Source organism: Heterostelium album, assembly GCF_000004825.1.
Source record: "Heterostelium album PN500 unplaced genomic scaffold PPL_scaffold8, whole genome shotgun sequence".
Taxonomy (NCBI): domain Eukaryota; phylum Evosea; class Eumycetozoa; order Acytosteliales; family Acytosteliaceae; genus Heterostelium; species Heterostelium album.
In genome coordinates, this window is record NW_008805070.1 from 2,025,840 (window position 1) to 2,052,757 (window position 26,918).

Genomic DNA, 26,918 nt, shown 5'->3' on the forward strand with positions numbered 1-26,918 from the left:
TTGAGTCATTTTCTATGTTCAGATTTAATTTATTCTCTTTTTTAAATAGATCTATTTAACCATGTCTACAGAGAACAGTAATAATAATAACAACAACAACAATGAAATTACAACATTTACAAAAGAGTTTCAAGTTGATCTCACACTGAAAGATAATAAGAATAAAGATAATGTAGCGAAATCAGTTTATAGAAATCTATTTTGTATGGACGCTCTCGAGTATATCAAAAACAATGAATTGGAAAAGACAACGTCAATCATTACTTCACTACCCGATATCGTTGAGATGAGTGGTTATACTCTCGATAGATATAAAACATGGTTCGTAAACGCAATAACTTTAATATGTTCAAAAGTAAGTAGTTTTTAGTAGAGTCAATCAAATAAATATCTATTCATTCGTTCGTTCGTTTATACTCATACATAGATTATTTATTATATTAGTTAACAGATAATAATGTTGCGATATTCTATCAAACCGATGTTAAAAGAAAAGTAAAAGGAAACAAAGGTGTTGTCGATGAATATTTAGATAAAGGATATATGTGTTCTAAGGGTGCAGAGATCGCCGGTTGTAAGATGGTTTGGCACAAAATGATGACATCATCACCACCGGAACTAGGCAAGGTTGCAAGAGGTACGAAATCATCTTTCAGTCATATGATTTGTATTGCAAGAACACCTTCAAACCTAATCTATCAAGGTAAGTAGTAATAATAATACGATAATAATAGTGTTATTGCTATGTTTTGATTTGTTTATATTAATTGTTATTTTGCTTTATTTTAGAACAAACACCTGATATTGCACCAAGAGGTGCTATGACATGGCCGAAAGCAATGGGATTGAATGCTTGTATGGTCGCAGCGAAATATATTAGAGGCATCGGATCGACTACGATATTGGATCCGTTCTGCGGTAAGGGCAGTGTTCTCGCCATTGCCAATCTTATAGGATTGAATTCGATTGGTGTTGATCTTGCAATCTCGAAAGTAAGACACTCTTGTAATCTACTGATTACACCAAAGATGATAGAATCCTTCAAACAAAGTGATTGGAAAGAAATTAATAACTCAAAACAGAAATCAAATGATAATGTTGATGGTGATGATGTCGATGATGACAAAGAAGATAACGATAGCAATAATAACAATAACGACAACAGTGATGACAAATCAACAACTTCATCTTCAACAACAACTACTACTACTTCTTCTACAAATAATAACAATAGCAACGATACAACAACACCAACAACAACAACATCATCATCATCATCAACTATAACAACCAACTTATCAAATATTGATCTAAAAGAATGAAATGAATGAAGTAATATGATAATATTGTAAAATAAAAGCTGAAAAGTCGAAAGTCAGAGTAATCATTTTTAGAGAACTTACAATCTAATATGATGATGTTTTTGAAATATGATTTTTAATTTAATTTAATTTAATTTAATAACATGGTTTAAATGAAATTGATAACATATTATCGGTGAATCCATTTTCTAAAGACTGTAAATTGTTGTTGATATTGTTTTGTTTTTTTTAAAAAAAGTAAAAGTTGTTTGGATTAGTAAAAAGTTTGATCCGACGACAATCAATCAATCAATCAATTGATTGGCTGATGATTGATATTCTATTCCATTACTACTTACAGAGCAAAAGGCATCAAAATTCAATTTTCCTTTATTCTCTTTATCTGCTTCGTGTAGTGTCTCATCGACTATGGTTTCTATTTGATCGGTCGTAAGATTCTTTCCTACCATCATTGTCAAAACTGTTTGAATTTCTTGTTTCGTAATAAATCCGTCGTTATTGATATCATAAACCTTGAATAATACTGTAAATATAATAATAGTAAATAAAGGTTGTTTGTTATTAGTTATTTCAAAAAAGTTATATAAGATAGATTAAGTATATATAATGAACATGTTGTGATAGATTACATTTAATTTTATCTATTTTATCAGCATTTGGATGGAAGACCGATAGTGTATTTACAAATTGCGCAAAATTAAGCTGACCGTTTCTATTGACGTCAAAGATCGCTATGAGTCGAGGCAGCAGTGGATTCATCGACAGCTCTGGAATCTGTGAAAAATCCTCTACATTTACAGTACCTTTTTCTTCTTTATCCAATCTCTTGAATCTTTTATATAATCTTCTAATATCTTTTTGTGTAACTATAATAATGTAACAATCAATCAATCAATCAATCAATTATATATAATGAAAATTGAATTTAGTAAATGTTACTGATTTTTCATATCATCATGATTGTACTACTACTTACAAACTTTTGAATGACTTTGAAGTTCTTCTATCTCTTCAGTTCTAAGTGTAGAGCTTGCATTGACACCCATTCTATTATTATTATTATTAGTTGTTGTTGTTGTTTGTTGTTTTATATTACAAAAAATAAAAAAAAGAATTATAATTTTACTAATATTTTATAACTCTTTTTATTTTTAAAAATATTTGATGATGATGCTTACTAAAAAAAACAATCTGACTAAATATATAACCATTTTAATTAATTTTTTGAAAAGTTTTTTAATTTTTTTTAATTTTTTTTTTTGATTTTTTTTGAAACTCCGCTCCGTTGAAAACAATGAGACTCATCACCAACTTATCGGAGTTTTATTTGATTTGTTTGTTTTTTTGTTTGTTTTGATTTGTAATTACCTTTTTAGTTAATCAATGAAATGATGACACAACTATTTGTGAATTTCAATATTAAAATAAAAAATAAAAATAAAATATATATTTATTTATTTATGGTTGTTATTATAGTTGTTATTATTATTATTATTATTGTTGTTTGAGTAATGATTATAATGGAAATTTTGATACTCTCTATCTCTATCTCTATCTCTATCCCTATCCCTATCTCTATCTCTATCTCTCTCTTTATCTTTATCCTTTGAGACATTTCTAATAAAAGTATCGAAAAACTGTCGCTCCCATTCCTTTCTGGACTCTTGCAGTATTTGTTCTTCAATTTCCGATTCCGTCTGTTTCCAGTCCGACGCAAACAACGAATCCTCAAACAACTGTTTCTCAATCAACTCTAAATCCGATTTCTTTATAACTTTTTCAATCATTGATTTATCTGCCATCTATTTTATTAATAAACAAAATAACAACATAAAAATCTATTAATATGTGACTTGTTTTACACAAATATATAATTAACAAAAACTTACACCAGGATGAAAATCAGGAAAACCAAGTCCAACACCAACTGACGGATTATTTATGTCTGCAAGTGAATCGTAGTGATTACCATTTCTATAGCTCAATCTCAGTGGACTGTTGCCTTTGTAGGTGCCATGAAAGATGTTGATTGGTTCCAGACTTTTGTGGTAGACTTCTACCGGTCGGTTGAAAAGTTCAGAGAGTGCCTGCATCTCTGTGTTGTTTCCATAGACACGATCGCCACGCTTTCTCTTTATATAATCATCGAAATCCTCCGTAATAAATTGTGAAAAGTGATCGCGTTCCTGTTGCATATAGTCCATACATTTCTCACGAATAACATTATGCATTTCTTGATCTCCATATATCTGGTCAGCTATATAATAATAATATAAACACAATAAGTAAGTAATTCATTCATTTTTAGACAAATAATAACAACTATTAAATTACATACCAATCGATCTAAATAAACAATTTCCATCTTCTTTCATCTTTCTTAATTGTAAACCTTTCTTCTTTTTAATAACTTCTTCAAATAATCTTTCATCATAAGATGATGACGATGAATCATGATAATTATAATTGTTATTGTTGTTGTTGTTATTATTATTCATATTATTGTTGTTCTGATTATAATTTGAAGATCTTCTAATTGGCTGTTCATATTCATCAGCACTGTTATTCTCTTCATCGGATTGTGTTGTTGAACTACAACCTGAATGGTTCCCGCTATTATTATTATTACTATTTACATTGTTGTTATTGTTGTTGTTTGATTTTGAAAAATGATTTCCCGATTTCTTTTTTGACGATTTTTGATAGTTATTATTATTATTTATACTATTATAATTATTATTATTTACATGAAAACTGTTGTTGTTGTTGTTGTTGTTGTTGTTACTATTACTATCCCTTTCTTTATCTCTGTCTCTATCTCTAAAATGTTGGTTCTTCTGATTGATTTTCGGAGATGTTGCTTGTGTAGTTGTTGACGTAGATGTTGTTGTCGTAGAAGTGGATGTAGTTGTAGTAGATGTATTATTAACATTATTAACATTAATAACGTTTAAATTATTAATGTTATTATTATTATTATTATTATTATTTATATGTACATTGTTATTATTGTTATTATTATTATTATTGTTATTGTTATTATTATTGTTATTATTATTTACTTTTCTTTGTACAACTATTCTTGTCATTTTTTATATTTTATGTAGTTGTTTTGTTAATAATAGTATTAACAATGTAATTAATATTAATTATAATTTAAATTAAATTAATTGTTATGTTTTTTTCATTAATATATTTAATTGTTTAATATTAAAAGCAGAGTTATAAGATAATGATTTTAAAAAATAAACTAAAAAGTAAATGAATGTATGTATTCAATGAATATAATATAATATTGATTCAGAAAGGTAAATAAAAATAAGTCAACCTATTCTCTCTTTTCAAGTTTTTAAACAATTAAATTAAAAAAATTAAAATTAAATATTTTCAATTTTTCAAAAAATTCAAACTTTTTTTTTTATTAATAATAATAATATTATTGTGTTCCTAATTTTATTCCTTTTTTTTGTTTGTTGACCTATTTTGTTTGTATCACAGTTGTTGTTGCTGTTGTTGGTGTGCTTCATACATTCCGATAATTCATATTTTTGTTTTTGTTTTTGTTTTTATTTTTATTTTTATTTTTACAAATTTATTAATAAAACGACAGACAACACTCAACGATTCGATTGCATATCATATAAACAAACATCAATCATCATTAATTTAATAAAGATTTGTAAAAGTAGTAGTAGTAGGAGTAGAAATAAACAACAAAGAGAGAGATGTCGGATGATGAATACTTGAATGATCAAGAACCAAAGGAAGAACCACTGTTGATCCCACCATTGAATTTCTCGATGGTGTCGAGGGGTGTCTATCGTAGTGGTTACCCCAATAAAAAGAATCATCCATTCCTCAAGAAACTAGGTTTAAAATCGATCCTCTATCTCTGTCCCGAAGAGTACAGTGAATCCAACACAAACTTTATCAGAAAACATGGTATCAAATTATTACATTATAGAATCGTTGGTAATAAAGTAAGTAAACAAACTGCCCAAACAACACAAAACCCGCACAATGATCATCATTATTAATCACCCACCCAAACTAATTATTATATCTTTAACAAAAACTAGGAACCATTTGTAGATATTCCAGATGAATATATTAGAGATGCATTAGTAGATTTACTCGATGTTAGAAATCATCCTATTTTAATTCATTGTAATAAAGGAAAGGTATGAAGATGTTGGTTACAGTAATGTTGAAAGCAATTCAATAATAATATTAACAATCTCATCAAATCAATATCAATTATAGCATAGAACAGGTTGTTTAGTTGGTTGTTTAAGAAAACTACAAAAATGGTCCTATACATATATCTTTGATGAGTACCGAAGATTTGCAGGTAGCAAAGTACGTGTTTTAGATCAACAATTTATCGAACTATTTAAGTTAGAAGTACCCTATAATAAAAAGAATAAACCCGATTGGTTATAGTCTATAATGATAAATAAAAAGACATTATAACATAACATAACTATATTTATTTTATTTTTTAATAATAATCATGTTTCAAAGCATTACAATTAAGTATTGTTTATTGTTTTATTATTCTTTCTTCTCTTACTCAACCATCAACGCACAAAATCATGATCTTTTGACAACCAGTTGTGTGCATGCCCTTAAACCAAAGTGTTTTTAATAAACATCAAATTGTTGAAAAAACATAGTCAAACCAAACAACAATTTTATTTTATAAGAATTTCGAATGTTTGGCTGCAAATGAATGAACCCATCGAAGAATGGATAGATTGTTTTTTTTTTTTTTTTTTTTTGCCTGATGAAAAAACATTAATAATAATCAGTAAAATCTACTTTTATTTGTTTATTCAAATTAAATAGTAGTAGTTTGTAGGCAGGTGTGGTAATTGATTTATAGTAGTTTCAGTGGTAATCATATTATCAATATAGATTGCTATTTTCATACACATCTATTTATATATATATTTATTTATATAAACAAATATATATTTATACCTTTAATATACATTTATATATCATTTTATATATAAAATAAATAAAGTGTACTTACATGTATACAATCAAACACACTAACTACTAAAACAAAAAAATATTACACACATACACACACAATTTCAATTTCAGATTAGTTTCAAAAATAAAATACACAACACAACAATCAAGATATATACCCCCATTATTAATAAGTACTATAATTAATTAAAAGTTATTGATTGATTGATTGAAACACAAGCTTTTATTTTTTTATATTCTATTCTTTCTATTCATTTCCCACTCAAAATCATATTATATTGTTGTTTTATTTTATTTTATTTTATTCAATCAATCAATAAACAAGTCAATCAATCAACAATTTCATTTTATCATCAAACTCTATTTATATATTTCCTATACATAACTTCATTAAAATATTGTATTTAATCTTGTAATTATTAAAAAAATATTTATATTCAATCAAAACAAATCTAAATAAGCAAGCAATTCAACCAATTTTGTTAAAATAGAAAAACAAAAAAACTAAAAAGCAGGCAGTTTTTGTATCAAAAATGAAAAGTTCAACAAAGACTCCAACATTTGTAAATAAGGATGGATCTGCACCTACCAATCCAAAATGTGCAGGATGTGGGGAGTATTGTGAAGGTGCTACCTATGAAGCATTCGGACACTCCTACCATCCAAGTTGTTTTCTCTGTGCTGGTTGTCGTCGTCCATTTCCATCCGGTAAATATTTAAATATCAATAGAAAACCATATTGGTAAGTAGATACAATAGTACTTCTATTATTATTATTATTATCTCAAGAAAATAAAAATAAATTAACAATATATTTTTATAAATTAAAATTATAATGTAAAAATTTAGTGATGGATGTGGAAAAGCAGCATTTATAAAATCACAATTGGGTGGAAATACACCCGCTTTTTCAAATAATGGTGGTGGTAATAAACAACAACAACAACAACAGAAATCACCAACTAGTAAACCAAAATCTCATGTTACTTCACCTACATCGGTTGGACAACAGCATCCACCGAAGGAAGAGAAACACTACTCAAAGACATCGAGTGAACAAGAGAAGATCATAAAAGAACAATTGGATCAAGTTTCCAAGAGATATTCATCGTCGTTTCAAATCGATGAAGCATCACTCGAGCAGTATGGCAATGGTAATGGTAATGGTGGTGATAATAATCTATCTAGAAGATCTTCAACTAGTTTCAATTCACCACCAACCTATTCTCAGACATCTTCATCATCGACATCGTCATCTCCAACTACCAATAGTGTCAATAGACTTTCAAAGAGATTTGAATCGTCACCATTAAACACTACTACAACCATTGAACAACAATCAAACAAAGAGTTTGTAAGAAATACTTCAAGATTTGATAAAGATCGTTTTGAATTCTTGAATAATTCTAGTAGTAGTACAAACTCTACTTCTTCCTCTTCTTCATCATCATCATCATCTTTATCAAGCAGTAGAGATAGAGAAAGAGAAAGAGAAACAAAGAGAAATAGTATTGCTTTGACTATAAAGAGAGAGATTGAAGAGAGAGAACAAAGAGAGAAGGAAGAGAAGGAGAGAAGAGAGATAGAGCGGGAATTGGATAGACAAAAGCATGTTGGTAAATTTGAGAAAGATCGTTTTGGATTCTTGAATCAAGCCGCTGGTGGAAGTACAACATCTGGTGGTAGTAGTATCAGTGGAAGTAGCAATTCATCATCACCACAAATATCACCATCTACATCGATTAGTGATTTTAGATCTGCACAAGAGATGAACAATAGTCATAATAGTACTTATAGTGGTGGTAGTACTGGTAAGAGATTGAGTACTGCATTCCTCACACAGAGAAGAGAGGAAGAAGAAAAGGAAAGAGAAAGAGAGAGAAGAGATAGAGATAGACAAAGTGGAAGATTCACTCAAGATCGTTTAGATTTCTTAAAGGGAAATAGTAGTTCATCAACATCAATGTCAAACATTACTGATAATAATGTTGTTGTTGGTGGTAGTGGTGGTAGTTCTGTTAATAAGAGAAATAGTATTGCTTTAACAATGAAGAGAGAAATAGAGGAAAGAGAACAAAGAGAAAGAGAAGAGAAGGAAAGAAGAGATAGAGAAAGATTTGAAATGATTGAGCGAGAAAGAGAGGAAAGAAGAGAAAAGGAAAGGGAAAGAGAAAGATATGAAAGAGAAAGAGAAGCACAACAAAGATTAGAGTTTGAAAGAGAACGAGAAAGAGAACTAGAAAGAGAGAGAGAAAGAGATGAGAAAGAAAGAAAGAGAGAATCGTTGAGATTGGAAAATGAGAGATTGGAGCGGGAAAGAGTTGATAGAGAAAAGGTTAAATTTGAACGGGAGAGAATCGAGCGAGTGGAACGAGAGATGGAGCTGAGAGAGCGAATGGAAGCGGAGCGTTTGGAGAAAGAGAGAGAGGATCGTGAGCGTTTGGAGAGAGAGCGTGAAGGGATCGAGAAAGAACGTGAGCGACTCGAGCTTGAGAGATACGAGAAGGAGCGAGAGTTGGTGAGAAAAGAGAGTGAGCGACTCGCCAAGGAGAGAGAGATAGAGGTGAAGCAACAAAAGATAAAGGAGCGTGAGGAGTTGCTGGCGAGGAAAGAACGTGAAACGAAAGAGCGAGAACAGCAACTGGAGAATGAGCGTTTGGAGAGGGAGCGTGAGAAGCAGGAGTTGGAAAACGAGCGAGAACGTGAGCGTGAGAGAAGACAAAGCGAGCGAGAAGAACGTGAGCGTGAGCGAGAGGAGCAGCTACAAAGAGAGCGGGAGAGCGAGCGTCTGGAAAGAGAGAGAAAGGAGCAAGAGAGAAAACAACAGGAGATCGATGAGTACAATCGTCTACAAGATGAGATCAGACAGAGAAAAGAAGAGCGACAGAAACGATTGGAACAACAGCTGCAAGAGGAAGAGAAAGAACGTGAGAAACGCGCCGAGGAACGTAGACTGCGAAAAGAGCAACGCGAACGTGAACTCCAAGAGGAAGAAGAGAAACTTGCACTGGAGAGAGAACGTCGTCGACAAGCCAAAGAAGAAAGAGAGGCCAAACATCGCCAGGAACTAGAAGATTACGAAAGAGAAAGAGAAGAGTTAAGAAGAAAAAGAGAAAGTAACAGTAGTAGTTATAATAATAGCTATAGAGGATCATCTACAACACCACCTATCTTCAAAGTTGAAGATGTCAGTTCACCTATTCTATTGGCTAATCTCGGTATTAGACATAGCTATAGTAATACGAATATCAGTAGTAGTGGAATAAGCAGTGGAAGTGGTAACAGTAGTATTAGTTCTCCTGGTGGAGACGGTCATCTTTCACCGAGAAGCGGTGAGAGAATTAACATTAGTATCAACGATGGCAGTAGTAGTATTAGTGGTAGCAATCAGTTAAGAGTTGATAATCTACCGGCTTCGGCGGTGTCGTCACCTCACTACAGTAAGATACAGAATGTCGTTAGCGAGGAGACGCTGATGGAAGAGTTTAGAAAGAAACGAGAGGAACGCGATGAGAAGCGTGCTCTTGAGAATGCAAAACTAGACGAACAACGTCGTCAGCGTGAAGAGGAGCGAGAACGTCAAAGACAAGACCGAAAACGTGCCGAAGAGGATGAGGAACGACAAGAGGAAGAAGCAAGACGCAAACGTCAAGAGGAAAGACAAAGAAAACGTGAGGAAATGCAAAGAGAACTCGAACTTGAAGAACTCAAAATCAAGAAACAAAGAGAAGAAAGATTACTCAGACTTCAACATAATAATAACAATTCATTGTAAAAACAAAACAAAACAACAAAGTTATTCATTAAATTCAATTATTTAATATATAATTATAATATAATAAAACGTAAATAAATAAATAAATAAACATGAAATACATTTTAATAATGTTTGAAAACTTAAATCTTTTTTTTTTGTTTTGCAACACAGATTGACGTCTGATCATGATATTAGCTTGTAATTCATTTAAAAGTAGATAGATTATAATATTCAGATGATTGTTAATCTATCACATTTATTGTTATCAAAGATAATTAGTTATCTTGAAGATAACATAGATAGATATAAAGTGTTTATTTTAATTAAAATCATATCGAACATCAATACTCAGATCAATCAAAAATAAAATGTATGTAATTGAAAATCAATTTGGATAAACATTCTTACTTATTAACTTTTTTCTTTTAAATAGAAAAATATTGTTGAGTAACAACAATAAAGGTGCATCGAACGAGCCACCCGGTTATCATGTAGATTTTCTCCATTTTGATATGATAGTCGTGAATAATAATAGAATGGATTACCAGGAGCACACTCAGTGCAGGGAGTGGGTAAATAATCAAGTATATTCAAGATAACTAATTCAAATTTATTTTTTTTTCTCCAAAAAAGTATAGGTTAGTTTTAATTTGTTTATATATGGTATGTATCATTCTATAAATAAATAGATATAGGTAATACAATATAAGTACTGTATTAGTCCAGTGCACATTGTGCTGTCAACGCTTTACATATTTATATTCTTACACTATATTTCTATTTATTAGCACCTAATTCACTTTCATTCTTCCTTTCATCCATTCTTTATTTCTTTCTTTCTTTCTTTCAATCTTTCATCCACCCATTCTTTCTTTCTTCCTTTCATACATTTATTTATTCATCCAGTAATTTATTTATTTCTCTATATAAATATCAATTATATGTATTATATTTATTTATATTTATCTTTATATCTATCTTAATATTTATATTTATTTTCAGTGTTATATTTTTTATATTTTTTATTTTTATTTAAATATTATATTTATTTATATTTATATATTTATATATTTATATTCATATATATTATATTTATTCATTTATTCATTTATTAACTCACTTTCTTGTCAATCTACTATCATACAAAGTTGCTTTTTCGTATCGCTAACATTATACAATTGAATTTTATATGGTTATTGTTGATTTGATTGTGTTTGATTCAAATAAAAACCAATATTTAGTGAAGATTGGCAAAGTGAAAGATACCAGCTTATATCCACTATTCAAGGAATCGATAGATATTCAAGATCACATATCGTGTGTTGAACCATTTCTATTGATATATGTGCTTTATTTAATCAGTAGGGTCCATTGTTAAATATCTATTTCGCTAGTTGCCAATCATTGATTTTCTCATATAAATTTCCCATATTACAATAACCATTTTTTGAACACCAATTTTTGATTGAAGATCTTTGAGAAATTGATTGAATCTTTCATAACATTGATAAATATGTCTGTCCCTGTATTCTTTGATCTCTCGGGTTCGTTGTAGCTTGCTCCGAACTCCGATGCAGATTGGAAAACTCATTTTACCCATCGAAAAACAGAGGCTAAACTCTTTCAAATTTTTTTTAAAGAATAAAACAAACTTTATATTCTAAATCTACTATAAAAATACTTTCTATTTATCTAATTTTTATTAAAATCTAACAAGGTTTGATATTTTATTTTATTTTTTTAATATTAATCTCTATTGCAAAAACTTAGAAAAAAAATTGTGAAAAACAGCCACAACCACTATCATTGAAAAAAATTTAACAAATGAGTAATTGTTCTATGGCACGTATTTTTACGAAACAGACTATTCGCTAGATTTTTGTATGTTATTGTATATAAATACAACAATATATATAATCTAACTCTAAAATTCAAAACTTTGTCCGTGTTTAATCAACGAATCTCATCAGGTGTTCTTCCAAATACATTGGAGAAACTAATATATGGTGAATTTTCAAAATTCAATCAACCACTCGAACCTCATGTTTTACCATCATCTTTAACCCATTTGTATTTGGGATATAATTATAATCAAACACTTCAAGTTGGGTCACTTCCTCCAAATCTTAGAGTTCTTATTCATACTATTTGTAAGATATCAGATGGAGTATTACCACAATCACTTTATACTTTGAAGTCACCTTTATCATGGATTCCATTCATCAAATCACTTGACCATCTCACAACACTGAAACTCCTTAATAGGCTTTCCAGAAAAAACACGATAGACTTATCAGATCTACCTTCATCCCTCACATATTTAAAAGTTAATTCGGTTGTTATCTCTCTTCGTCTCTACCTCCTTCAATCAGATATCTCGATATACATATTTCTAAATATGATGTCAATTAGATACTCAAAGATCGGTCACAATATCATTTCGAAAGACTACCTGTCGATGGAATCAAACAAGAATCACTTGACAACTATATTTAACTCACTTATATCTAGGTCATATACACAAACTAATGCCTTTGATATTTCGAAACCAAACGAAATCAACGAAAACGAACAAATTGATTGTATCGATGCTCTGGGAATGTGTGGTATCCACAGGAAAGCTAACTCCACACTTTATTGATTCAAGTCGTTCATTCCATATCTTATCTATACCTTCTTCGAGTTCAAGTATTATTTAGTCAAGCTTCCAACCAATGATAACTCGATCAAAAATCTCCAAAGCTGAAATCCAATAGAGGGTAGGTTGCCGATATATCCAAAACAATGGTTCTACTGTAACGTAGAATACAATACTTATTGTTTACCACTAATGAAATTTTTTAATAATGTTATTAAATAATATATTTATGTATTATAGAATTTCTATAAATAAATATCCTGATTTCATACTTTTTATTTTATAGATGTAGATGAAATGCTTAAATACCTCTAAGGAAAAAATAAATAAATAATTATTGAAATTGAAATAAATTCAATATAGAAGATGATTAGATTTTATTTAAGATCTTGAGTTTCAATTAAAAAGTACTGTATCCGAGTGACCATAAGTATAATCCAGTTACATCAGATACAACTAATTCTGGCATTGATGGAAGAAGTATTATCGATCTACCGGTTTCAAATGAACGATCATTTGGAGGTCCACTTGAATCAATCATTGTCTTGGCATTGGACGAGCAAGTGGTTGTTGTATCATAGATCAATTGATAAATTCCAGTGGATGACCAAGCATGGTTACATATTTGGAGATTTGCGGGTGATTCTTGAAGTATCTGGTTTGTGAACATATTCTTAATATAATATTTGTTTTGATTGATTTGGATACTTAGGAATCTATTTTGATATAAAGTGTTCGTATTTGGTTGAAGTGCAAAGTTTCCAAAAGCTTTGGAGTTTCCAAAATATCCATATGTCAAAGATCCTGTTCCTGAACGCAATGCAATTGCCCAATCTGTTGGTTGGTCACTTCCTGGTGCTGGAAGTTGGAGATATCGAGATGATTGAATGCTTGGTGTGTTCCATTTTCCAAATAAATGACAAGAGTATGTTCCTGTTATAGAGTTGACCATACAAAAAGTATTGGTATCACCATTATAATGAACGTACATTCTGAGATCTTCTTGTAATATATTCGAATATTCATATTTCCATAGAGGAGTGAGACCTCCATAGTTAGGATTTCCACCATATAAATATGCACCATGGGAATTACCAGGAGCTATTTTCTTGACAATCAAATAATCTCTTCCATTGGTGATGAATTCATTGACTCCAAGATAATTATTTGTTGAATCTTGGTTGTCAATGAATGAACCTGGAATCAATCCAATTTTGAATGATGTTGGATATCCTAATTTCGACCAAATCATCTTGTTTTGATTGTTTTGAACGATCAATCCATATGGTAAACCATAAATGCTATCAAGAAGATTGAGATATTGACCTCCAAGATTCCAACATCCAATTCCTGCATAGGTTCCAGATTTACCATTCAAAACAACATTTCCATCTGATTGAATTGTAATTGAATATGGTCCTGATGTTGAAGATGTTACACCCAATGAATATACTTCGGAACTTCCATATTTTAGTGTTAAGTATCCATTTGAATTCATTGTTAGAGATAAACTTGAAGTTTTGAGTGTTTTACCTTCTGGAAGTGTTGTTGGACATTTCAATCCAAGTGAATCTAAACATGCACCTGGGAACAATGGAATTGATTTCGAACTTTCAACTAAAACTGAACTTGGCTATATGAATTATTATTTGAGAAATTAAGAATTAATTTTAATGAATTATTATTGTAATAACAAAAACTTACATAATTCCAAATTTGATTTTGATTTGATGAATCACATGTTTTGAATTCAACAATATTTGAGACAATATTGAGTTGAAGACATAATGAAGAAATATATTCTTGAATTGTGTATTGTCCATTTGTTAATTGATTGAGAATATTAAAATTGTTTTGTGGAATCGATGTTGTTCCAATCAATGTCGTTGTTTGACTGTTCAAATACATCTTTGTTTTTGGATTGTAAAGATGTGGTCCAAATGAATCATATTTCAAATACCAGAATTGTTGGAGATTCGATTGATCACATGTTGAAAGTGTTACTGATGATCCAGATGTTGTTGGTGCTGTCAAGCATTTCTGTGATCCAACATTTTGAATCATCTTATATTCAAGATCTTGATATGAAAGGAAAGATGGTGTTGAATCACTTGTTGAATACCAAACAATACCTTCTTTTGTCCAACCTAACATATTTTGAACTGTCGAATATCCATAAACTACTCCTGATCCTAAAGATGGAACTTGAGTTCTTGAATATCTGTAAACTGGTATTGTAGGAATTACCACATTAGATTCACTATATACTTTGAAAGGAATGCCATCATACACCCAACCACTTGAAGTGAATGAACTATCGGTTGTATAATAGAATCTATCACCATTTGATTGAGTGAATTTGAATCGATAAACAAAAATTCTATCTTTATCAGTTGAATTAACAAAAGCTGTTGTTGGATCCATAATTATAGAATATGGAACTTGGAATGCTTTGAATGAATATCCTCCAAATGACCATGATGAAGAACTCTGAATAAAATTGTTTGGAAGACTAAGAAATTATGAAAGAAATTATTAGTATTTTAAAAAATTAATAAATTTAAATAGTAATACTTGCTTGTATTGATATCTAGTTTCACCATTAGAATCTAGATAATAATATTGTGAGACAGCAATTGGGGATGAGGAAACTGGGAAACGGTAATCAATATCATCAAATGCAATCGATAGACCAATCAAATATCCTACATCTGCTCCTTCAAATCCTGGGTCAACAATATCGACAACACATTGACCTGGGTATGATGAATCAAATTGTTGAGTATTGGGACCGAATCCGATGGTTACTTGAATAGAATCAATATATGTGAATGTGATACCAAAAGTATGAGATGGAGAAGTGGACACAGATACTGAAACAATTGGAACTTGTCTTAAAATTGTAGTTGGATGGGAAAATGAATATGGTCCTGAAGAACGTCCAATTAACTTTGTAGATCCATCACTATATTCAATGAAGAGTCCAATCATTCCATTATCATTGTCAAAATATGGTGTGATTTTTGACATCATTCTTGTCGATGATACTTTTGCTGCAACTACCTCTGGTCTTTGCAATTTCTTACATGCAGAATATATGCAATCATCTTGTTTATTAAAAACCCCAGCAAGATTTGATAATAAAATATGAGAGACTGGACTAATCGATACACCATTTCTATATATATTGATATCAAAATATTTCCAATTGTAGGAAAATGCTGTTACTGATACATAGAAATGATTAAGTTGATCAGAAATTTGATTCCATAATTGAGGTGGATATCTAATAGTTTCATAGTATTCTAAGGATTTAATATGAGTATTGATTACAGAATCGGAATACTCGGCATAACTGATAATCTTTGATTCCATCAAAGTATCATACCTAGTTTTAACAGATTGACTCCATCCCAATTGATTTCCATAATTTACGCCATCACGAATCAAAGATAAATATAGATTAGCAAACTGAGCAAATAATGGTAAGAGTAATGCTTGGAATTGTTGAGTTTTAAAGAGTTGTTCTAGACGAATCACTTGAGTAACACATGAAATGTAAACAGAACTTAGGTACTCTGGTGTAGAATCTTGATCTGACATGGAAGCTAAGTAGTATTCGTTCATCAATTGAGAATATCCTACTAACTCTGATTGAACCAAAGCATAGGTTGCATTATCAATTTTATTGTCAATTGCAGCTTGAGAATAGACTAGGATACTGTTCCATACTGCTTGAGGATCGTTTTGGTTTGGGAACAAAGAATTGACAATGGCACCTGACAATGGTGGTGGGGACCCTGGGATCATTGGAACGAAAACAGATGCTCCTGTAGCAATGGCATTCTTGACTCCTCCAAATATACTTGGGAACTTAACAGGAGAGGGAGAGCACTCGACTTTTGAATTTTGATTAAGTGATAACAATGTTAAAACAAATAAAATAAATAATAAATTTGAATATTTCATTTTTTTTATTTATGAGTTTAATATTATACAAAGTTGAAAACTTCATATTTATAGTTCTTGAAATTGTTGTGATGAGTAGACTTATTCATTGAGGGAAGAAATTCTACGTGGTTGACCCATTAATGAAACAAATATTTATCAAGTTTATTATAATATAATTGATTTTCCATTGTAAATAATTGTGGCTAATTGACCACATAGACACTTTTCTTTTTTTTTATTTATTATGAATTAAAAATATTTTCAAATCTCACACTAGACTGCTCATAATGAACAAAATATTATATTTTTTATAATCCCAAAAATGAAACAACACACATGCTTATCTTCTTGATTCCAATTGTTTTTATATTCTAAGTGAAGGTATTCCAAACTTAATTCTCAACCAGATTTAACTTTCGATTTTTTTGTGCAAATCACCAGTATCCCGAAAATGAAACAATTCATATGAAATTTTACAAACAGTTTTTTTTACCACTGTATTTTTTCTACCATTCCAAAACAAAAAAAGGTTCTTTTTGTGACCATAAATCGAATAAAATAAAAAAAACCGCTCAGATCACATTTTAAGTCAGGTGTTTTGATTTCTAACAATTTTAAAAAAAATGTAAAAATTAATGCGAGGGGAAATTGGTTGGGAGCCAGTTTTTTTTTATTATAAAAAATCCAGCAAAGTATGGCTGACATAAGTCACAATTCAAATTTTTTTACGTTTTTTGTATTGGAACACAAAAAAATTTGGCCTAAGTTTTTAGATCTGATTGCACAATTTAATTGAAATTATTTTTTTAGTTGTTATTAAACCACGTCTGCGATATATTTTTTTTTTTAAAAATTGAAATTACACAATATTCTCTTAAAGCTATAATCTATTAGGATATAGAAATATTTATTACAAAATTTAAATATCATTATTGAGAACTATACATAAGACATTACTTCATAATAAAAATCCTGAATAAGGGTTGAATTTTAAAAATTTAATTAGTTAACATTAATGATATTAATGATGTCATTCTCAAAATAAATATACATACTCGTATCGATATCTAAATTCACCATTTGATTCTTGATAATAATACTGAGGTACAGTAACTGGTGACGATGATGGAACTGGGTAACGGATCTCAACATCGTCAAATGAAAATACAACAGGGTTTAAACCATTAATATCGACAAGACATTGACCTGGATTTGATGATTGATATGAGATCTCATCGACTGTTCCAATGGTCGCTGGAATTGTTGAATCAGCATATTTGAATGAGATTCCAAGAGTTACACTCGAAGTTCTAGAAACCGATACTAAAACAATTGGAACAGCTCTTAAAACTAAAGTTGTTTGTTGTGTTCCTGCTGCACTACCTACAAGCTTTGTTGATCCATCACTGTATTCAATGTTCAGTCCACTCAGCTCGTTAACACTATCAAAGTATGGTGTGATTTTTGACATGGTTTTGGGAGTTGTATGTGCGTCATTGGTCACTCCTTCAACAATGGCATTCTTAAAGGTCTCCAAGCTATCAGGTATCGTTTCTTGAGCATCTACCTTGGTATGAAGATTTAGAGATAACAATGTTACAAACAAGAATCACTTGACAATCTGAAGATCAAGTTGCAACTCGTATTTGACAGAAGAGAAACGTATTCAACAGGATATATTATAAGAGATATCCCATTGGGTGTGGAAACATTATACATTGGAAGCGAAGAGTATCATCATGTTGTTAAAAAAACTCGAAAAGGTATTCCATCGTCAGTGAAGAAGATCATATTTCAAAACTACAAAATAATCAATGAAATTAATTTCGAAATTCCAAACACTATTGAAGATATAGTGATCAAAAATTTTAAAATTGGTACTAAATACTTTAACGAATGGATTCCAAACTCTGTGAAATCAATGACTGTTCCTTCAGAATTGATTCAAAAAGATTTTGAAATACCTAAATCAGTGACCAACTTGTTTATATCTAAAGATTTCAAAAAAAGAGTCGAACTCCATGTTCGAAAGATTTGTGATAATCATTATCTCATTTTTGGTCAATCTAGCGACAATTTCAAAGCTGTAATTGTATCAAGTATTCTATCTAAATTCATTTCGATTTAAACTACACCAATTCAATAAATAATCCAAAGCTATTACTATTAATTCTTGATTTTGTTTTTAAATTTTAACAAAAGTGTAAGTACGATGGTGTAATACTACCTATACCGTTGTGTAAAGAAACAACAATATATACACCTCCGAGGTAAAGACAAACGGCAGGAAGTAGTCAATACAATTATATATCTTCATTTCCTGTCTTTTTATCGGATATTTCGATTTATATTACCCAATAATATTAATTATATATGTTAACATATATATAAAAATAAAGATACCCTTTTAAATTATATATATAAAAATTTAGAAACTTTTTTTTTTCGAAAAAGAAATGTTATGGGTGCAAAATGCAACTTCACCTATCTTTTAGTTTGTTTTTTAAAATAACTTTATGTTGCTGTCTTACATATATTATAATAATAAAAATAGATTAAAAATAGATTAATTTGGTTATTTAGCTTGGATTTGTCTGTTAGTCTGTTATTGTTTGTTTATTTGGTTTTGTATTGTTTTGAATTTGTTTGACGGGTGATTCGGTCAGTTTCATTCTCTTATACATTGTTCTACTACAATGGATGACAACGATCAAGATCAACAAGAACAACAACTTGAACAACAAAGACTAGAACAACAACAACTCGAACAGCAACAACAACTTGAACAGCAACAACAATTAGAACAACATATTCAAAATGAATCTAATAACAACAACAACAACAACAACAACAACACAATGCAGAGTGATAATAGTGTTATTGAACAGAATGTTGATGTTAAAATGACAAATTTACCAACAGATTCTTCAGATTCATCTACAAATATTATAAATACTGATCAACCTCCAACAACAGCAGCAATAACAACAACAACAAAACAAAATGATATATATAATCCTGAGCAAGCTAGTCTAGAAGGTAATAATAATAACAATAATAATAATAGTAGTAATAATAATAGTCCACAATTAAATGCAATTAATAAGAGTTCACCGGTTTCAACAACGTTATCACCAAGTTTAAATGCAGTTTCATCTCCTACATCTACATCTCATACACAAACAACACCAACAACATCCACAGGAAATGCTAGTACGTCAATGTTGTCACCTTCAACACCAACTTCGACAACAACAACAACAACAACAACAATATCATCTGTTATGCCAGCGATTGGTAAAAGATTGAATGTTCAAATCGATAATCTTGAAGCACGTATCACCAATGACAAGTACGACACCGAAGCATGGACACTACTCCTCAATGAAGTACAATCTCAGCCAATAACAATAGCACGTGATATCTATGAGAGATTCCTAGCTGTATTCCCAACTGCTGTAAATATCTTATCTATCTATTCATGTAGCAATCTTTACTTATTTTACTAACTAACTAACTAACTAATTAATTAATATCGAACAAAACAAACAGGGAAGATATTGGAAGTTATATGTTGAACAAGAGATGTCATCAAAGAACTATGATATGGTGGAAAAGATATTCTTGCGAAGTTTGAGAAACGTTAGGAATGTAGAACTTTGGAAGTGTTATATCACCTATATTCGACAGATCAAAGGAGATAGCAATAAGGAGGAGGTTATCAAAGCGTTTGAACTGGCGATCGAGTATATCGGCCTGGATATTTCATCGACACCGATCTGGCTAGAGTACTTGGCGTTTCTGAAAGAGGAGAAGACAGCGACATCCGCCGAGGAAGGCTCGAAAAAGAATGCGATTCGCAAGCTCTATCAGCGCGCCATCGAGAATCCGATGCACGACCTCGACCAACTCTGGAAGGAGTACGAACAGTTCGAGCAGGCATCGGGCAACAAGAATCTCGCCAAGAACTTGCTGGCCGAGCATTCCTCGCGCTACCAACACGCCAAGACTGTGTATCGCGAGCGTAAAGCACTGCTCGAAGGCATCCTGAGGAATATGCTGGCAAAACCACCGCGCGCCACCGACAAGGAGGAGCATCAGGTGCGATTGTGGCGCAAGCTGATCGTCTACGAGAAGTCGAATCCACAGCGCTTCGAACAGGCGCAACTCCGCCAGCGAATCACCGCGACCTACAACCAGTGTCTGCTGTGCCTGTATCACTATCCCGACATCTGGTTCGAAGCGGCCACCTACCAGGCGGACAGCGGCAACCACGAGTTGGCAACCAACTTTTACGAGCGTGCCATCCAAGCGATTCCAAACAACTTGTTCCTTCACTTTAGTTTCGCCGACTTTTTGGAGATCAACAAAAAGGTTGCTCAGGCGAAAGAGGTCTACGAACGACTGGTGACACCGTCGACACTAGCGGAACTCTCACACAATCCATTGGTGTGGATTCAGTATATGCGATTCGCACGACGTACCGAGAGAATCGAAGGTCCACGTAAAATATTCAAACGCGCTAAATCACATCCGGAATGTACCTATCATGTATATATTGCCTTGGGATTCATCGAGTACTACGTCAATCAAGACACCAAAACAGCAAGAGAGATCTTTGAATTGGGTCTAAAGAAATTCAGTCATGAAATTCCCTATGTACATTTCTATGTTGATTTCCTAACGAATTTAAATGAAGATAATAGTAAGTAACTAGCTTATTAGAACTTTACTTTTATTTCAAATTTTTCTAACAAACAACAACAACAATATTGTTATTATAGATACAAGAGTATTATTTGAAAAGATATTATCTATTATTCCATCAGATAAATCAGAGATATTCTGGAGAAAATATTTGGATTTTGAATATCGGCAGAATCAAGATATTAATACTATAGTGAAATTGGAAAAGAGATTCCAACAGCTCTCACCAAGCAACGAAAAGATGAGTATCATGCAGGTTTTGAATCGTTACAAGTTTTTGAATCTCTGGCCTTGTCATCCGAATGAAATCGAAATTATCAATAAGAATCTAATCGAAGAAGATCAAGACATTGCTATCGAGGAGCAATCGGCTGAAAATCAACAACAACAACATCATCATCATCATCATGGTAAAAAGAAAGATAAACACGATAGAGGAAAAGGTGGAGCAAGTGGAAGTGGTGGTGGTGGTGATGGTGGATCGAATGACTCGTCAACGAAAGACGGTAAAAGCTATTACAATGATAAACCATCGACTTCAACAAAGATCCCGGTTTCCACATGGAAAACAACACGTCCCGATACAACAATGATGATTACCTATCGTTTGAATGAAATGGGAAAGATTTCTACACCTAGCGGTGGAGGTTTGGGTAATGGAACTGGAAACGATTCATCAAATTCTGCTGGTGGTTCTGGTGGAGTTGGCGGAGGCAACCAACCAAATATGATGAGAAACGATCCACGTAATAATAATAATGGTGCCAATAACAACAATCAGTGGTCAAACAACGATAACAATTTGATACCCGACTTTATTAAACCACTACTTCGTATATTGCCAGCACCCAATTCATTTAGAGGTCCTTGGATCGATGTAGATCAACTGATGATGCTTATCAACGATACACCCATTCCAAATAACTCGCCTATTACTATGGGACTGGGAGGTGGAATCGGTGGTGGTGTTGGTGGAATAGGAGGAATGAGTGGATTGGATTCACCGCCCAACGTAATGATGAAACCAAGTGGTGGCAATACCGGTGGTGGAAATGTAATTAATAAGAATATCAACAAATCAATGAACCAACCTCACAAAAGAAAAATGGAAAGCAACAACAACAACAATAACAACCCTGACAACAACTCCAATGACAACGACGATTCTCAGCACCAACCAACTACCCAAACTCACCAACCTCACCAACCAGCCATAGTTAACAAACCACCAGAACACGATATTTATAGAAAGCGACAAGCATCAAAACTATCAAAGAGATCCTAACACACCTATAAAATAAAAAACAAAACAAAACCATATATGATATTATATTAATTATTCAGTCTATAATATTCTATTTTTTTTTTAATTTAATATATCAGTATAATAATAATAAACAACAAAAAAAAAAATTCAAATTTTATCTATTTTAATGTCAACACTGTCATCTTGTTATTACCCCCTTAAAAACAAATAAATACAATCAATGATTAGTGTGTGATTTTCACAATGATATCATATGAAATAATTGAAAAATTACCTATATCTATGAGTTGAAAATGTGTGTTGCTATATTAATACCACTGATTCTCTACCAAAAAAAATATATGTATAATTTTCATTTATTAATTTTTGTAACTTCATCATTGATTCTCTTCACTTATTACAATGATTGATTAATATCCTATATTTTTTTTATTTGATTATAATTTAATTTAAGAATAAAGAGATAAATTCATATTACTAAAATAATAATTTTTTAATATAAACAATGGAACCTAATATAGATGAAAATAAAATAATAAGTAGTAATAATATAAATAATAACAATATAAAAAGAACAAGTCCAACAACAAAACCAATAGTTGTAGAAATAATAAAGTCCAATTTAGATAAAAGTTCAAATCAAAATGATAATTTGAAAACACAGACAACAAATCAAAAATTAAATACAGAAATATCTATTGATATTCCAGATAATCATATTAGTAATAAATCAAGTTCTATTGGATCTTTTAATGGAGTAGCTAGATATAGTAAAAATATTTATAAATGGATTCAAACAAATTCCATTTTGTTTCAATGGTTAGTCATAAACTGTAGCTGCCTATTAGTAAATAGGTATGAATTTATTTTAATATTGAAAACATATATATATTCGATTCTAATTCAGTTTTTAGGAAATTGGAAGAAGAATTTAAATTCCAAAAATTACCAATCACAATGATGAGTTACCAAATGATAATATCATCATTCCTATCCTGTCTATGTATATTTGTTCTCAAACTCACCCCCTACACCCCATTGAAATTAAGTGATTTCTTTTTTAAAATGGGTCCATTTACCCTTTTACATTCTCTCAATCATATAATCAATGCTTTGATTCCATCTCAATCCGTTGGCATGACAAGGGTAAATATAAATTTATTTGTAATTTTAAATTATTTTTCTAATTTTTTTTTTCTAGACTTTGACTCCAATTATAACAGTTTTTCTTCAATATTTAGTACTACATGTTACTTTTGAAAGTGGCGTATATATTTCTGTTCTGATCTTCTCAACAGGAGTATCATTTATGTATTTAGGAAGTACGTCAATTGAATTCTTTGCCAATCCATCGGTATTAGGAATTTCTTTTGCCATTGCTTCACTTCTTTCCTTCCAGACAGTGTATGCTCATAGATTGTTTTCAACTTGGTTGAAACCAATAGATCCTTTGACTATTATGCTTTATTTCTCTCCAGGAAGTCTAATGATTCTCATTCCTTCTTCATTAGTATTTGAAAGTAATGAAATTCAATCATATCTTTCTACAATTTCAAATACTAAAGATCTTGTAACAATGATATCTCTAGGTGGAATTGTAACATTTTTTACTTGTATTTATTAAAACCTATATTATTATCCACTTTCTTTTAGATAATCTAACATTAATTTATTTATTTTTTAGTTTATATGACCTTTAGTATAAATAAAAGATATGATATCCTTACAATGGCATTGGCAAGAAATTCAAAATATATGATCCTTAAGGTTCATAGTCATGGTGTATTCCAATTCTTTCAAATTTGGAATAACTTTGTTGGTCTGATATTATGTTTTTATGGAATCCTTAAATATAAAAAAGTTAATATTGAACCAATTAATTTATCAAAATCAAAGAAATCAGAACATACAGCTCAATCTTAAAAATTGTATAAAAATCAAATAAATTTAATAAAATACTGAATTCGATAGATTTTATTTATGTTTTACATTATTATTAATTATTATTATTATTATTGATTTTTAGGGGATTCGGTGTTGATGTCTGAGGTCATCGTACTATTGGTATCACCAACTGGCATTTCATCGTCATCACTATCAAATTGTGCATGGATAGGACCTTCTGGCATTCTAGATTCGGTTGGCTCTGGACCCTCAATCGATTCTTCGTCATCGAATTGCTCACTTTGAACCTTACTGGAATTCTTTGAACTTCTTGAAGCTGCAATGGAACTCTTGTTTTGAGAACTCGAGTTCTCACCGTGTCTGAACAGTCTGATGAACTTTGGTACAAAGAGAAGTAACATGGAAATGGTGGTAATGAAAATGGCAGCTGTACAGATGATGGTAGATTCACTGTTTTGAGTTTGTGGTGAAACCATCAATGGGATAACAATGAAAATAGACAACATGGCAACGTACAAGGTGTGGGCGATTGGCTTACTCTCATTGAACTCCTCCATATCGACAATACGGATCTTCCATGATACAAATACACCAACAATTAGCAAGATGGCAAACACACCCAAAAGAATATACAAGGGGTATTGACCGTTGCTTTGAAGATCACAAATATCAGTGTATTCATATTTACCAAGATACTCTTCAACAAATGATGGATTGGCTCTCAAGTTTCCAATGGATTCAGCAGTAATACATGCCAAAAGAACAATCATAATAGCAATGAGACCACCAACCCATGGAGCAAGTTGAGCATTGGTAATCTTAATTCTCTTTAATTCTGGATCTAAATTTGATATTTAAATATTAGTATTTAAAATAAATAAAAACTTGAACAAATTAATTTATACATACTATCGAAAATTAACCAAATACGGAAATTCTTTACTACCATACAACCAACCATCAATGCATATCCGATGGCCAATAAATAATATCTTGCATTACAAGTGGCGTCATTGTTTGGCATTACATAGATGATTGCTCCGACATAAGTAAAAATGGCACCAACAATAATAGTACCGGTGAAAACTGGACTTGCCGATCTAATGGAATGAGAGTTTCTGAAATAATATACAGCAGCCAACAAGATGAGACTAAAGAATATAAGAACACCAGCGGTAATAGTAATACCCATAAGAACTGGTTTAGATACACCAATATTTACAAGTGGTACTTTATAGAAACCATGGTAAACCATACCCTCATAAGGAGCATCTAAACCAAAGAATTGACCATTGGTAATACAATTTCCAGTGAGATTTGGGAAAATGGCTTTGTTGTATTCATTGCATAAATAAGGATGCTTTGCTCTTGGAATTGTAATTAATCTAGCAACTTCATTTTCAACTTTTGTTTTAACATCATCTGAAACCTTTATTTGTAAATAAAATTAATTATAAAATTTAAAAAAAAAAAGTAAAATTAAAGAAATAACTTACAACAAAACTAAACTTTCCTAATTTAAGGAAATTATTGTCAAAGTCACCATAATCTTTGTAGGAATTTTTAGTTTCATTTCTAACCCAATTTGTGAAATTAATGAAAACATGAGACCAATCAGTAATAAAAGACATACCGATATGTTCTCCGTAGACATTCTCTTGGGGGAATCCATTTGTTCCAAGTCCAAGCTTTCCTCTCTTGATTGCCTCTACCTCTACCGACATATCGTCTTGATTGTTACTAATCAAGTCAACACCCAAGTCTAAAAGATAATTGGCAGCACCTCTCGAGATATCTTGATCCAACCAGGTTCCAGTATTGTATGTGTGAACGACAGAGTTGTTGTTTGCCATTCTAGCACCGACAAACAAGGCATTGGCATTGTAGTTATTGACCAGTGGAGCTCCAGGTGCAACGTAACCGATCATACTGGTATTGGATACCAAACCAGCAAAATAACCAATAATATACTGACAAACTCCAATGTTGTAAGTGAAAAAAGCAAGATTGGTGGTATTGGTCAAACTTCCACGAGTCAGCCATTTGATTTGTGGATATCTCTGAGCGTACTGACGAGTTGGTGTTGTCATTTCTACCGAGGTGGTAACAATACCGTTGTATCCTTTCTCGACCAAACTATCAATGGTCTGATTGAAAATCTCGGGCTTGATATCTTCGAAAATATGAATATTGGTGGTATTCATTGCTCTCTGAGTTTTCACCATTGCATCATTAATCATATAGTTGAAACCGAAATCTCCAAGTTCTCCATTACATATGATTGCGATTTTATATGAGTTGTCTACATTTGCACTAATAACTCTAGAAACCAAAAAGGTTGTAAGAAATAACAATATATATTTTAACATT

At 31.2% G+C, this 26,918-nt stretch overlaps 10 protein-coding genes across 10 annotated transcripts; 5 read left to right on the forward strand and 5 right to left on the reverse strand.

Moving 5' to 3' along the window:
* Positions 1-61: 61 nt before the first annotated feature.
* On the forward strand, positions 62-1,322 carry PPL_08445 (uncharacterized protein; the record flags this gene model as incomplete). Its single annotated transcript, XM_020579262.1, has 3 exons — positions 62-355; positions 445-703; positions 790-1,322. The coding sequence occupies 3 exons, from the start codon at positions 62-64 to the stop codon at positions 1,320-1,322; spliced, it is 1,086 nt and encodes a 361-aa protein (XP_020431101.1).
* A 135-nt stretch (positions 1,323-1,457) lies between these two features.
* On the reverse strand, positions 1,458-2,368 carry cnbB (EF-hand domain-containing protein; the record flags this gene model as incomplete). The annotated part of the gene is made up of 4 exons (XM_020579263.1): positions 1,458-1,517; positions 1,661-1,845; positions 1,952-2,188; positions 2,299-2,368. The coding sequence occupies 4 exons, from the start codon at positions 2,366-2,368 to the stop codon at positions 1,458-1,460; spliced, it is 552 nt and encodes a 183-aa protein (XP_020431102.1).
* Positions 2,369-2,776: 408 nt separating this feature from the next.
* Positions 2,777-4,411, reverse strand: PPL_08447 (OTU domain containing protein; the record flags this gene model as incomplete). Its single annotated transcript, XM_020579264.1, has 4 exons — positions 2,777-2,939; positions 3,057-3,124; positions 3,212-3,579; positions 3,661-4,411. The coding sequence occupies 4 exons, from the start codon at positions 4,409-4,411 to the stop codon at positions 2,777-2,779; spliced, it is 1,350 nt and encodes a 449-aa protein (XP_020431103.1).
* Positions 4,412-5,047: 636 nt separating this feature from the next.
* On the forward strand, positions 5,048-5,765 carry PPL_08448 (protein-tyrosine phosphatase Siw14 family protein; the record flags this gene model as incomplete). The annotated part of the gene is made up of 3 exons (XM_020579265.1): positions 5,048-5,302; positions 5,402-5,503; positions 5,586-5,765. The coding sequence occupies 3 exons, from the start codon at positions 5,048-5,050 to the stop codon at positions 5,763-5,765; spliced, it is 537 nt and encodes a 178-aa protein (XP_020431104.1).
* A 1,091-nt stretch (positions 5,766-6,856) lies between these two features.
* On the forward strand, positions 6,857-12,576 carry PPL_08449 (uncharacterized protein; the record flags this gene model as incomplete). Its single annotated transcript, XM_020579266.1, has 6 exons — positions 6,857-7,065; positions 7,173-10,094; positions 10,514-10,571; positions 11,552-11,631; positions 11,944-12,247; positions 12,493-12,576. 6 exons carry the CDS (start codon positions 6,857-6,859, stop codon positions 12,574-12,576), a joined length of 3,657 nt encoding a protein of 1,218 aa, XP_020431105.1.
* A 369-nt stretch (positions 12,577-12,945) lies between these two features.
* Positions 12,946-16,687, reverse strand: PPL_08450 (uncharacterized protein; the record flags this gene model as incomplete). The annotated part of the gene is made up of 4 exons (XM_020579267.1): positions 12,946-12,963; positions 13,164-14,351; positions 14,423-15,208; positions 15,293-16,687. 4 exons carry the CDS (start codon positions 16,685-16,687, stop codon positions 12,946-12,948), a joined length of 3,387 nt encoding a protein of 1,128 aa, XP_020431106.1.
* Positions 16,688-17,588: 901 nt separating this feature from the next.
* On the reverse strand, positions 17,589-18,140 carry PPL_08451 (uncharacterized protein; the record flags this gene model as incomplete). Its single annotated transcript, XM_020579268.1, has 2 exons — positions 17,589-17,625; positions 17,725-18,140. The coding sequence occupies 2 exons, from the start codon at positions 18,138-18,140 to the stop codon at positions 17,589-17,591; spliced, it is 453 nt and encodes a 150-aa protein (XP_020431107.1).
* A 1,225-nt stretch (positions 18,141-19,365) lies between these two features.
* On the forward strand, positions 19,366-22,661 carry cstf3 (cleavage stimulation factor subunit 3; the record flags this gene model as incomplete). Its single annotated transcript, XM_020579269.1, has 4 exons — positions 19,366-20,127; positions 20,360-20,589; positions 21,013-21,374; positions 21,454-22,661. 4 exons carry the CDS (start codon positions 19,366-19,368, stop codon positions 22,659-22,661), a joined length of 2,562 nt encoding a protein of 853 aa, XP_020431108.1.
* A 487-nt stretch (positions 22,662-23,148) lies between these two features.
* PPL_08453 (uncharacterized protein) lies at positions 23,149-24,566 on the forward strand (the record flags this gene model as incomplete). The annotated part of the gene is made up of 4 exons (XM_020579270.1): positions 23,149-23,462; positions 23,558-23,789; positions 23,845-24,256; positions 24,328-24,566. 4 exons carry the CDS (start codon positions 23,149-23,151, stop codon positions 24,564-24,566), a joined length of 1,197 nt encoding a protein of 398 aa, XP_020431109.1.
* Positions 24,567-24,655: 89 nt separating this feature from the next.
* Positions 24,656-26,917, reverse strand: PPL_08454 (class C G-protein coupled receptor; the record flags this gene model as incomplete). The annotated part of the gene is made up of 3 exons (XM_020579271.1): positions 24,656-25,389; positions 25,458-25,977; positions 26,045-26,917. 3 exons carry the CDS (start codon positions 26,915-26,917, stop codon positions 24,656-24,658), a joined length of 2,127 nt encoding a protein of 708 aa, XP_020431110.1.
* Between the last annotated feature and the right edge of the window lies 1 nt (position 26,918).